This window comes from Spea bombifrons, chromosome 2 (genome assembly GCF_027358695.1).
Source record: "Spea bombifrons isolate aSpeBom1 chromosome 2, aSpeBom1.2.pri, whole genome shotgun sequence".
Classification (NCBI taxonomy): Eukaryota; Metazoa; Chordata; class Amphibia; order Anura; family Pelobatidae; genus Spea; species Spea bombifrons.
In genome coordinates this window covers 10,188,589-10,201,972 of record NC_071088.1, presented here as the reverse complement: position 1 = coordinate 10,201,972, position 13,384 = coordinate 10,188,589, and the positions used below count along the sequence as shown (strand labels likewise).

Sequence of the window (13,384 nt, the reverse complement as noted above, 5' to 3'; positions counted from 1 at the left end):
TAAGCACCACCCCGGGATCATAAATTATGGCAATGCTAAAAAAATTCTGTTTATCTAATTAATAGACTTTCATCAATTACAGAGTCCCTCTGCGTGATTAAGACTGAGCTATTCTATTGTTTACCAGAAGGCAGTGTGTTTGTCTAAGTAGATTGGGCTACCATTAGAGATCTAGAACACACACATTACAGAGATACATCTGTCAAAAAAAACCCATTACATTATATGTTAACAAGAACTATTTTAGAACCCAAAGCTCTTAAGAAATCTTTTCAATGTGGTACTTTTCAGTATACAATTTACGCAGGGGCCTGAAATGCCAGTCTGAGCTCTTTGTTGGATAATAGTGAGGTCTGATAACCTTGCCTGTCCAAATTGGCTATGTCAACCCTCGCTGATTGGAGCTACAGACATTTCTGCTGACTGAAGTCAGTCTATCTTTGCCAGCTAGCTGGAATAGACACAGACACTGATTGGGCCACGCTGTAAACATTCCTGCCCCGTGAAGTAAGACTGTTTGTATTTTAGGTTTGCCAGGACTAATGAATTAAAAGCCTTGAACTCTGACAGTTTGTCACTTTTTTTAAACCCTTTCGACGAGAGGGTGTTTTTTTTTTTACTCCCCTTGAGGCATGACAACACACTGAACGTCCAGTCCAAAGGAATGAAAAGTGCAATCGAGAAGCGAGGAAGCCAGCTCTTCTGAAAAGGCGAAAGCCATTGACCAATTCAGGTAGCCCCATGCTACAATAACAGCTGCCCGAGTCTTTCAATGCCTGTCAGTGTGTTAGTATGCAGCAGGTGCACACTTCACTCCAACGTTTTACTCCATAAAGGCAAAGACCGGCCAAGACAGTGACTGACCCAGGATTACTCAAGTGCAGACACACTTAACCGAGTGAGGTAAGACAACAGGTGTGAAACTACAACTTGTCCGATGAAGTTGTAGCATCACTTCATCTGCGTTCTGATTTTGCAGATAAACAACTGTTAGCACCGGGAACAGTTGTTTTAGTAATGGAACTGCATGCTAAGGTCCTGCCAGACTATTACCCCAGATGTCCCCCCCCCCCCGCTCTTCCTCGCCATATGGGATAGAGGGATAAGATTTTTTTGGCAGCCGTTGCTTGAGTTTTGGTAGACGGGAGATAAAGCCAATTTGTTGTAATGAGCATATGTATTTTCTATTCCGTTCCCCCGGCCGGCGCATACAAATAAGGGTCAATTTCATTCAGGATGAAAACCTTGCAGAGAGTGAAATTGCATCCACAGACTGCTAAGTGGACAGCAGAATGAATTGGATATCTCTATTGGAATAATGAATTAGAATGCCTGGGATAATATTCTTTATTGGCTTTAAACAATGAGCGAGAAAGTATTTCTGAACATATATGAGATACATTACACATCTGTCATGTAGTTTGATTGATTTTATTGAAAGGATACTGAGAAGATGTGAATGATGGCTCAGGTGGGGGGATAAAACCGTGCATCCTTAATTACTATATCACGATATTGTCAGTGTAATCGTGAAATGAATCAATGATTGCTGACACGGCAGTTAACTATCATCCTGGGTATTCACTAAAGTGACATGGCTACTACATCTCACCTGGTTTTGGCAGCTGATCTTACCAGGTTCTTGTGGGATGCTGGACCCTGTTGAGCACAGTACATAGTAACATAATAATAATAATAATAATAATAATATAAGCTGGACACGAGTCCATCAAGGAGGGAAATTATTTCCTTTATTCATCCCTCCTGTTTTCTAACTGTCCTGATCTGAAACAGAGAAGCCCTGCTTTTACAGATGAATGTGAAGGCTTTCTTTGTGGAAACAATGGTCAGTCTGGGAGCAATCAGCAGTTTTCCTTAGGATAAAAAAAGTAAACGTAAGATCAGTCCATGGAACAGGAAGCCTAATGTGGCTTCTTGTTACCATGATAACCTATGTAACCTGGTGGATCTATTGTCAAAGATAAACTAGTTGTACTTAGCACTTTACTGTTCTAATAAAAGGGAGGTAGAATAAATGCAGTAATGCTATAAGCAAGAGCATAGGTTCCGCAGGGCAAGAAGGACATCTGCCCCAGACAGAACAAGGTGAGGCACGTGGCAGCAATGACCCCGCACCTCCTTGTGTTTCCCTTCACTTTTGGAAGTGGATGTGACATCAGCGCGGGGCATGACCTCAGACCATAATGGCTTTGATCATAAGTACAGTAGCCGTACAGACGTTATGATCGTGTTACAATACCTATTAATGCATTCGGAATGGAAGTCTGTTATAGTAAACTTTTTTATTCACTCGTCCTTGACAGTCATTGTGAGTTATTGTGGCAATTATCTACTTATAGTATATCATATATATATGTAAAGAACATTGATGGTTAAACAGCTGTGCTAAAGCATCTTCTCTTTAGGCTTTACATTACGTGGGATTAGGTGTAACCATCCAGATACGATGATCCCCCTTATGCCAGGTACCATCAGATGAGCCAGTGGGGGGGGGTGTGTGGGTACAAGCAAGCTTTGTGCATTAAAATACCATGAAATGGATCAGAAATCCAGCGCAGACGGGGTTAATATTGTAAATGACTATTGTAGCTGGAGTTTTAATGGAATATCTTCATAGGCGTACAGAGGCCCTTTATCACTCCCATCACTCTTTTGTTCCACGTTTGTTCAATCCAAGTGTAAGTTTAAAAAGCTAATTGATGGTTAGAAACCCCTTTGCAATTATGTCACAGTCAGAAATGTCCATGTTTTCCATGAAAACAGCCAAGTGACCCCAAACCTTTGAATGGTAGCATCTATTAAAGTGCTTTAATATGCATTCCTTCAAAACAAAAGCTTGCACGGAAAGCTCTCCTCCTTGTCCAAAAATCAATGGGAGAGCTTTCTGTGCATGCGCAGAGGGGTCTCCGTACACGCACGCCTGCAGCATTCACCAAGCCTGCACTGGAGCTGATCAGAGGCAAGTATATCATATGCACTGAAAATAGTGGAAGGGGCGGACAAAGGGGCAAAAATATCTGGGGGGAATCCTACAGAATGCCACCAGCCATTTCCAAGGGAGACACCACAGAATTTGGATGGCTGGAGCGTCCCTTTCGTTGTTATGTTGTGCTGCATGGTAACATCATATAGGTAATGCTAACCTTTTTTTTGTTGATAAGTTAACCTTTTATCTTTTGATCTATGCATTAGCTTTGAATTCAGTACAAACTATACAGATTGTTTTCTATGCTCTGCATTCAGACTATGAGCACTTCAATTGCGTTTTTGTGTTTTTTCATTATTGTTAATCGTGACCTGAGAAGGCAGATGCTTCTTATCATTTGCGCGTTTCTTCCAGATTCTGGTATTTTTTTTTTTAATACTTTATAGGAATATTTGTTGCTGAGAAAATTGCGGTAGAAGAGCTGAAGTCAAAGCATCCTCATGATCACCACAGCCAGGATACCTGCTGACAAACCCGTCCGGATTTCCTTCAGCCTTAAAGACTCTTCAGGTACAAACTAAATTGACCAGTATCGCTCTCTCAGTAGATAGATACAGAGATGGATCCAGCTCGGGAAGGGGAGGCAATAAGTGTGACAAAATCCCTACCATAAATTTATAAAACGTTCAAGCTTGTAGAGAGAAAGGACCGTCCTCCAGAACCCTGTGACAAAGCAACGATAAACACACAACTCCTTGCACACTCATACAACCTTACAACCTTCCAGCGCCCATAATTTGCCACAGAACAAAATAAAGGCCTGTCCCCTCTAATGAGCACTTCAGCCATATTTGTATAGACTCCATTGTATTTTGGATGCCCTCATACTTTAGCTATTGGAGTAAGCTTCCTCAACTGTCTGGAGTCAATGATTTCCTTAGGAGCCCAGCTCCCGTTAACTTGGGAGTGCTACTGAGCATGCGCAGGAAGTGTACATACACACACTTCCTGCTTTCAATAGAGGCAGCTGGGGGAGGAGTTAAATGTCTCATTGTCTGACTACAATAAATAAAGAATGCCTGCTTCAATTTACCTGCAATAAAATATATTGGGGTCAATGCAAAATGTACTCCCACACGCATTAAAACATGAAAATCTCATGAAAATTAAAAAAAAACCCATCCAATTACTTAGTTTAATAAATATTTTTTACTTCAGCTGTGAATATTATAAATGTGGCCACAATGCACTGTGACCCTGACATTTTAGTATGAATGAAAAGTAACAAATCCTTCATAATACAATTTTAAAATATACAGACATTAACCTGCAAATAATAAAACCAGCAAAGATATTAATTTACAACATCAAATACGTAAATAACCACTTGGCTGGCACGGGCGTAAAAGGCTCAATCCCTAGGGCCCTGGCGTTCCATGCCCAGTAGCCCAATGGGTTCACCAAAGGCCTAAGCGCTTAAGCCCTCAGGCTTGGGCACCACAGGCCACCATACCACGAGATGGCTAGCTCATGCACCATACCCACCGGATATATAAAACCATAAACATAACCGTCCAATAAATGACCAGCCATAGAATGAACACAACTAACCCAAAATTACAAAACTGGGGAGGGAGGACTTTCTTTCTCTTTTCTCCTTGTAGAAAAAAGACCCTGATACCTGCGTTAGAAACTCGTTTTATATATATATATATCCAAGTCTATTTTTAGCACTCCGACCCTTATCGCTAAGCTAGGGAGCCAATCAGACACGAACCTGGGAAAAAAAGATAAGGTTCAGGGCCTTTTCACCTCAGTCATGGACGTCCTTCTGTCCGATTTCTCCCCCCCCCCCAGGCCTTTTCTAGACAGTTCCTCTAAGACACTGTATTAGGAATTGCAGATGTTTATTAAATGCTCGGCCATATTCATTATTCCAGTCAGGAATATTTTTGTAGCCATTAACTTCCTTTCTGCCTATAATGTTCTTTTTATGCTTATTCACAAGACTAATTACATAACAAATGGTCTTCATGCAGCTAACATTGAAGCACACAACATATAGAACATATAACCCTGAGCTTTATACATTTCATATACCATAACGTCTAATTATAGATACTTTAGAAAGTAGAAAGATAATAGAACATAGAAAGGTGGAAGCTCTGAAAAAAAGCAGTATTTCTCGGAAAAAAATTATATTGTTAAATTTTAGGTCACTTCTCTTTTCTCCATTTACTGGATTCTCATGTATTTAAAGTAATGGAAAACGCACAGAAGAATATTTGCGTGAATACACAATTTATTTAATTTACATTTTCTGAAATTTTATTCAAATACAATATAGATTAAATATAGAAACATTATATTTTGTTTAATATTCTCATCGGGATAACACATTTTGTTTTTCAATCGCATAATTTCCGCCTAAAACTTTGGTCTAAAAATGTGTTCAGATCAAACATTTTCACTCAACAATTTATACTCGCCTATGCTCTGTCTACAAAGTATTTTGGTCAATCTTATGTTTTTTGAAGGCCCAATCAGTGTTTGGGTGGAAGAAATTTATGTAACGTAAGGAGGGTGGTAGATAAAAGGGAACAACCACCCAACAGAAGTGGTAGAGGCTAATACAGTTTTAAACGTGCATTGGATAGGCCTATGGGTATCTCTGTACCTAAGATGAGACCAACAACTGACTGAGGTCCGAGTCTTTACATCAAGAAAAATGGTATGACTAGAAGGGGCTAATTACTCATTAGCAGTGCTTGGAATATACTGTAGCTCCAGGCTTGGAATCTGATGAGGAACATGAGTTTAAGATCAGCTCCTGGCTCTTCATGAGGAGAGGAACCCAAGCTGGGGCCCAGTCTTGTCTTTAGGTCCTTCTGCATGCAAAAGTCCTGATCAGGTTTGGATCCGATGGTGTGGCTCTGCCCCGGTTCAGCTTGTGCTCGACCCCAATCGGTTCACTAATTTCTATAATATTTATCCCAAGGCAATCTTTTTTATATTGGAACGGAAAACATTTTGGATCCTAGAACTGACAGTGAACTTAATCATATTAAGTCTTGATTGGTGTTCTCGGTGAGCTTTGTATGATCTTGATTGCAAAGTCTGTAAGACAAAAGGACAGAGTAAGGTCTGCGTGTTTACATCAGGATAAATGCACAGACTAGATGGGCTGAATGGTTCTGCTGTCTTAGATTTAGAATATCTCTATGCCTATCGAATGCATGTTATCATTCCCTCACTGTATCAGTCTATATCACTTTTGCTGGGAGGCTGTTCCCGTTATCTACCACACTCTTAGTAAAAGTAAAACTTCCTTAAATTGCATTCATTTCTTGCCCCCAAATACCTTTCCTAATACTATGCATGCTCCTATAGATAGTTAAATATATGAAGACTCATGAAAACGTGATTCATCATTTCCTATTTAAAACAGTTACGCAAAATATGCATTTGTCAGCAATCCAACAACCTAACAACCAAATAACACTGTGCGGGTTTTCACTTATATATTAGTAAAAGGCAGCCTCTGTATTTTTTACTGTTGGCAACTGCAAATCAAACACATATTCTATGTAGATAGGTTAAGGGTGTTGGGAGTTATAGCATGCCACTTGGGCACTAAATTCCTATATTTAGGTGTAGACATCAGCTGCTACCTGGGTTTTTTAGAAGTGGCTGGGGAACTGGTTGCAGAAGAGTTTGGGGTTTTGCCCAATATCCTCATACGTAAACTATCCAGAAGCATAGGAATCCAGAAGCGCAGCTTTCAAATCAGAGGCCAAAAAATAGTTGCTGTTATTACCCAATGAATGGCACTTACTTATCAACCTTGGAAGGATAAAGGGCTGAAGTTGCTCCTACCGGGATTTGAACCTGTGACCCTGCAGCTGTCAGAGGTATTTACCAACTGGGCTATCTCACCAGCTCGTATGTGTCTCTCTTGCACCAGTGACCCATGGTCTAGATGCACCATAGGCATGAATCTCATTACCCTCTTCTAATAGGCCATTGAGGAAATGAAGCCCATCTGCCGAGGTCCTTCTCTTCTTTAGTATTAGAGTCCTGCCATCAGCTGAACCCATTAGTAACTCCTTTACATGTATCAATAACGACTACGTTACAAACCACCTCTTCTGGTTCTGAAACAGTTACACATGGACCTTTTGTGTCAAAGTGATTACTATATGGATAGATGACTCCATCTGAAATGATGCAACATCTACTTTCAAAGGGTCATCAGACACTGGACGGAGAAAGCATCTCAAGCTGCTTCAGAGTTGGCTGACAAAATGTATTGGAAGCAGCTGGAGCAGTGAGATTGAGTCATACTCGGCACTCATTGGCTCTGAAGCATGATTCACCCCTCTGCTTTTAGATCTTTCGCCTATTTTTAAAGGAGGCAATTATCATCCTAAAAGTAAACACTCTGGAAATCTGGATTGACAGCATGCGTTGAAGAGAGTTAAATTTATCATAGCGATAAAATAGCAGGGAGCCATAACTCTCATAACTGATATTTATAGCCAAGAAATTGAAAGCTAATACCCTTTTATCATCTTGTTTAGTCTTGTTCCTTAATGTTGCTGCTAATCCTATCGGAGTTGTGCCGGAGCTGGTCTTTCGCCTGTAAAATAACATTATCACATTTTATTCCAATAACATGAGATGCTGGTGGGAGCCTCGAGCGTGGGTCGTGTTAGCAGCCAATCACTCATTTAAAAATGAGATATTTTTTATTGGCTCTTCGTCTTAAATTAATTGGGGTCCAGACATTTATAGGAAATACTTGCATCCCTTTGAACGCTGGGGGTCGGGGCACATTTTTCCTCTTGGGGCACCTAGCCAAACGTCCTTAGTTTTGCTATACATAGATTTAGGTGACAACCGCATAAATAATTTACACGTTACCTAGAGAAACCTATATATTTTTATATTCAGGACATGTTACGCTGTTCACAGATACCTAGTTTATGGCGACATTATTATTATTATTATCTTTTATTTATATAGCGCCAACAATTCTGCAGCGCTTAATACAATACATATATTCAAGGGGTATGACAAGAAGAAAATTGACAGACTAAGACAAATGATACATTAGGTGGAGAGAGCCCGGCTTGCAAGCTTACAATCTTGAGACATGTGCATTTAATCACATTACAAAGGGTTAAATGTACGCAAAAAATCCCAAAATCTTTTTTTTCCCCTTATTATTCCTCCAATATAATTTTCTTAAAAGCCCCCACCCCTCCCTGGTAAATATATCCAATAAACGTGGTTGTACATACATGTAGGTTGCACACGCGGTACACAATATAATGCAGTTTAGGCGCACGTTGGAAAGGGTTAAATTACATAATCATGCTAAGCACACAAAATAAGTAAAATTTTAAATCCAATCTTTTTTGCACCCCTCATGCACCTTTTTTTGATGACTGGGTATCACGTAATAGTATGGAATACAGTAAAGCTTGCACTTGATACTGAAACACAACATCTCCTAATTTAAAAATCATCTATATTAAGATGAAGTTGAATTTTTGTAACCAAGTTTCGAAATTCTTCACTTTCCTTAGATGAATCATCTGCAGAGAATGTTTTCCCTCTGGCTTTTCCTGATCTAGACCAGCAACTCCAGGTAAGAGACTAATGAGCAAAAACACGGCGATCTATGACCTGGCCAGTGTGCAATCTACGTAAATTCTTAGGGTACCACATTTATGGGGGCATCACAGCTCCAGAGCTCCAAATTATAGAGGTGAAAAATGTGTTTTTCAGTTATATGGGCAGGAATAGTGAAATATAAAAGATATAAATATAAATCTGGAACTGGATAAAATGCTAATGATGACTTAATGGCCAGAAAGGATCATATGCATTCTGATTCAATAGAAGTATTAATACTTTATTCAGATTTTTTTTACACCATCCACCAATTATTTGTATATTTCTTACTAATCTTAAGAAAATAAATAACGGCCACCTAAGAAACTTAATATTGCTTATCAGGACAAAAAAAAAAAAAAAATATATATAGATATATATATATATATATATATGCAAACCAGTACGCTAGATCTCACTGATAAAAAGTATAATGGCTTGTTTCTTTGTCCCAATGTACAACATATACGCACTATATGTACGCGATGTGTGCGTGTTAATATTTCCCTATTCCATGTTCCAGGGCTTTAATTTGTCCTGCTATTTTGTTGCAGCCTGTGCCACCATGTAACACATCCAAAGAATCCATGCAGGTGTTTAAACAGCACTGCAAGATTGCGGAGGAATACCATGAAGTGAAGAAAGAAATCGCTCTTCTGGAAGAGAGAAAGTAAGTGTTTAACCCCTTAAGGGCAAAAGGTTGTCCTTAAACTCATTAAAAACTGCATTGTGAGCCCGTACCTATACAGGCTTTGTCATGAAGGGGTTACAGATAGACAGGTAGGTAGGGCATAGGAATATTCTATTTATATATATATTTTTTTCATTTAATCATGGGTAGAGGGGTTGCCCTAGCGGTCCTCGGGAGTGGGCATCAGAGTACAGTTGTTATATATTCACAAAGCAATGTACGTGGCCTTTGAATGTGTTCTGAAGGAGATTGTTCCTTTTGTATATTTTTATTATTATGTTATTATGTGGGGTTCCTTAATAAATGGGCTTGTGATCCACTTATGTTAATTATATCATATAATTCATACATTCTGATAGCAAAATTGCTAGTTTAGATTCACTTAATTTATACTTGACAGTGAATAATTTGCACACTTCTAAGAGCACCCACAATGCGTTCTACACTCTGTTTTGGTTTCTACTATGCCTTTAGAAGCCACATCTCCTCCCCTGGCTTCCCCTTGTGTGAAAGTAAGCAAACACTTAAACTTGCTATTTCCAACAAGGAAAAAAATGGCAATATCAAAAACTTTAATTTAGTATTTTTTTTAAATTCTCAGTTGATCCTTGCTGTCATAGACGCTCATCGGCCATCATAGTGCTAGTTTTTTTTTCTTATTATTCTCTTTATATATATATATTTTTAGGAGAGAACTCATGGCCAGATTAGATCAAGTCGAAAAAGAAAACTCTGATGCAGCTCACATGGCTCTGGAGTATGAAGACCTCACGAAAGAAAATCAAAGCCTTAACCTGGCACACTCTCGATGTAAAGAACAACTCGAAAAGTTACGGATCCAATATCAAAAAAGACAGGGCTCTTCTTAACTCTGTGGGGAAGACGCCACACAGTGAACCCAACACCAAGGTCTCTGATGGGATGAATAATACATCTGCACTTTCTTTTAAAAAAAATGTTCTTATTACACACATGACTTACTGTACGCTTTCAGTTTGAATGTAATGGAGGTAATCCATGGTGTCCTGAATATGATTCCTGGAAGTTTATGTAGATCAAACAATTCTAGCTGATAAAAGTGGTGCAGTCGTAATAGTCATCTATGGAATGGTCCTACCGATAGCTTTTCCACTTTGCACTACAATTGTTTTCTACACATAACTAGAGGTGGGAGAAAAGTAACATTTTAGTTCCCGGGGTAAATTCACAAATACGTTGTGATGGTACCTGGCCTACCGGACCCTTTTTTGGGTCCATGAATCGTCACTGTTCTCTCCCCCAGCTGGCTGGAGCCCGGGTGCTCTGGAGGTCCTGAAGCAGAGCTGTCAGTTTAGCTCTTTTGCAAAGAGTGACGACCAACTCGAAAACTAACTGAGACTTGGGTATGGGGGGGATTCCACTAGGAGAACTGGCTTATTGTAGGAAAGTGCAGAACAATGTAGTCTACAAAACAAACAAGATAAGCAAAGTTGGTTTCCAAATTCGAGGTAGAAACATTTTTTTCCCCCGAAAACTTTTCCATGGGGGCAGAAAATGGCATTTCTTGCAATCTTTAGTATACCGGCAAACATTTCGTTTTTGCCCACCTCTACCCTTAACCTCAATTAGTTGTTCATTCTTTTTAAGCCCAATAGTCTAGAAGAGTAACACATATCATTTTAAGGATGAAAGACTTATTTCTATATTTCTATATAAAGACGTTACTGTTGAGGGGCCTTGGATAATGCTGAAGAAATACATTTGCTGAATAACTTTTTTCAGCTTAGGCATATATATTTATTAATTACTATATCATAACGGCAGGTCTCCAGAAAAATATATTTATATGAGCAGTTGTTGAGTTGGTTGATGCTTTCGCAAACTGAACAGTGACGAGCGCACTAGATGTATGCAAATTGATTTGACCCATTCATACTAGCAAAGAATGATCCAGAGGGAAGACTTAAAGAAGTTTTATTGTTCCGTGAACCACAAGACGAGATCTTTTGTTATTATGTAATGCAAAGATCCATCTAATATAAGAACGTTAAGTAGATCCACCACAGAACTGAGAGCACTTTGATCTTGAATCTGTATGGAACGCCATTATTTCGTTTAAAGTGCACTGGTGTTTATATCAATACATTCTGCGTGGAAATATATATATATATATATATATATATATATCATATTCCATGTATACTACACGCCTCTTGTATGTAGAGGATAATATACCATGACACACCTGATCTATACTTCCTGACTGGTAATTGTTAATATTTTTATCTAGTGTTGTTACTGGCGCCCATTACATGTCACTAGAGAGCAGATCTGTGCTTATCCCAAAGCCTTTGTGTACAGTTTAGTTAATGCTGATTATAAGAATCGATATACTGTATGTATAAGAAACCTACGTTATATGAATATTACGGGAGCAGCCAGCTGAAATTCCTGTTCTTGGGATCTGCATGATGATTCCTCCCCGTTATTGCATCTCCTCAATGGTTCACTTACCTTTGGTGAAAACCGACCGGTTCTGGCAACCTTTGTAAAGATAGGGTAAGGAAACAGGAGATCTCTGGTTTGCTGTGGTAAAAAAATACCTTATTTTTTATAGCAAATATTTCAAAAACAATTAGAAGGATTGATAAAATGTTTGTTGGAAGACCACTTGGTTAGGTGCTACTTACCAAATGTATTTTCCAGACATCACTTTGTTACAGTTTCATGATTATCCGGTGTACGTCTTTGTGTGTGTCTTTTTTTTTCAAATAAACATTTAAGCACAAAATATTGTATTTTTTTTATATATTACTACTAACATCTCAATCTGTTGATAAATTCGATTTCCAATGCATACAAGTAACATTCCAAATTAAAAACTAATCGTTCTAGCGTTTGGGAAGAATAATGGCTTAATAGTGTCTTTTAAAAATCGGTGAAATTGCTCATGCTGATTTATTTGATCTTTAAAACATGAGTTTTTAGAGTACGGGAAGGCGTTATTAAAGCACAAGCTTTAAGAACAATTTAGGTTAAGTGGTCTTGAGGCGTAAAAATGGCAAATAACACAAATACTTTTTTTACTTGTCCCATTTATAAGGAAAAATAGAATTTGAAAGCTGTTATAAAATTTGATTTAATTGTAGTGTTCCCTCTTATGGAGAATAGGAGATCGTCAAATAGGCCAGCATCCCAACTGGCTTGAAAAATCTACAGACTAATATTATATGATTGTCTTTAATATCATAATTACAACGTACAGCTCTGCGTTCTAACACCCATGACTGTGAAGTCTTTAGTTAAAGAGACCTCTGAGGTGCTGCAACTAAAGGCCCCTTTTACTTCTGGGCTAGTTCGAATAGCTGCCATTTGGATGATCGATCATTGGCGTATTCTAAGCCTAGGCCGACTTGGCCCAGGCATAAGGTGGCAGGTCAAGTGGGGTGGAAGCCCCTATGCTGCATGACAGACTCCCTGTAACCCTAATAGACAATGGACCAGACAATGGAGATCACTGATCTCCCCAGCCAGCCCATTAACACTATGGCACAGCTCTCCATAGTCTCCTTCCAAGCCAATCTTCCTTCAAAATTGGAGTGATGGAATATGAAATCATAGCCATATCCGGGGCCACCTGGAGCCATTCCTTGTGGGATACGGGCTGGAAGTCCCTCTCATGTCAATGGGCATTCCTGGTGACGTCGAGGGACACACAGTTGTTTAACTGGGATATGAGTGGGACGCCGCTCCCGCGACCTGGAGTTTTCTGGTGACGACGCGGAGAGTTCCCAGGTATGGTCACTAGAAAGGACATCAGGTGCTTTATCAGATCATGAATGAGCCCACAGGAATTCAACATGATATTTGAGATTATATATAGTAGGATATCAAAAAGAAGCACATTTCTAGTTGTGGATACATTACAGTAAATGTATTTATATAGGACAACAGAATCTGTAACGATGTTACAGCAGAATCAGCAAAATAATTTAAAATCACACACAATAACAAACTGGTACAAAAGGAGAAGAGAGCCCTGCTCTTACATACAATCTAATCTCTATATGCAAATATTGTGATGGGTT

General features: G+C 39.0%; 1 protein-coding gene across 1 annotated transcript; it reads left to right on the top strand.

Moving 5' to 3' along the window:
* The first annotated feature begins 586 nt into the window (after window positions 1-586).
* Window positions 587-10,777, top strand: MAP3K7CL (MAP3K7 C-terminal like). The gene is made up of 5 exons (XM_053456798.1): window positions 587-903; window positions 3,394-3,517; window positions 8,539-8,600; window positions 9,181-9,296; window positions 10,006-10,777. The coding sequence occupies exons 2-5, from the start codon at window positions 3,448-3,450 to the stop codon at window positions 10,184-10,186; spliced, it is 429 nt and encodes a 142-aa protein (XP_053312773.1). The 5' UTR covers window positions 587-903; window positions 3,394-3,447; the 3' UTR covers window positions 10,187-10,777.
* Window positions 10,778-13,384: the final 2,607 nt, after the last annotated feature.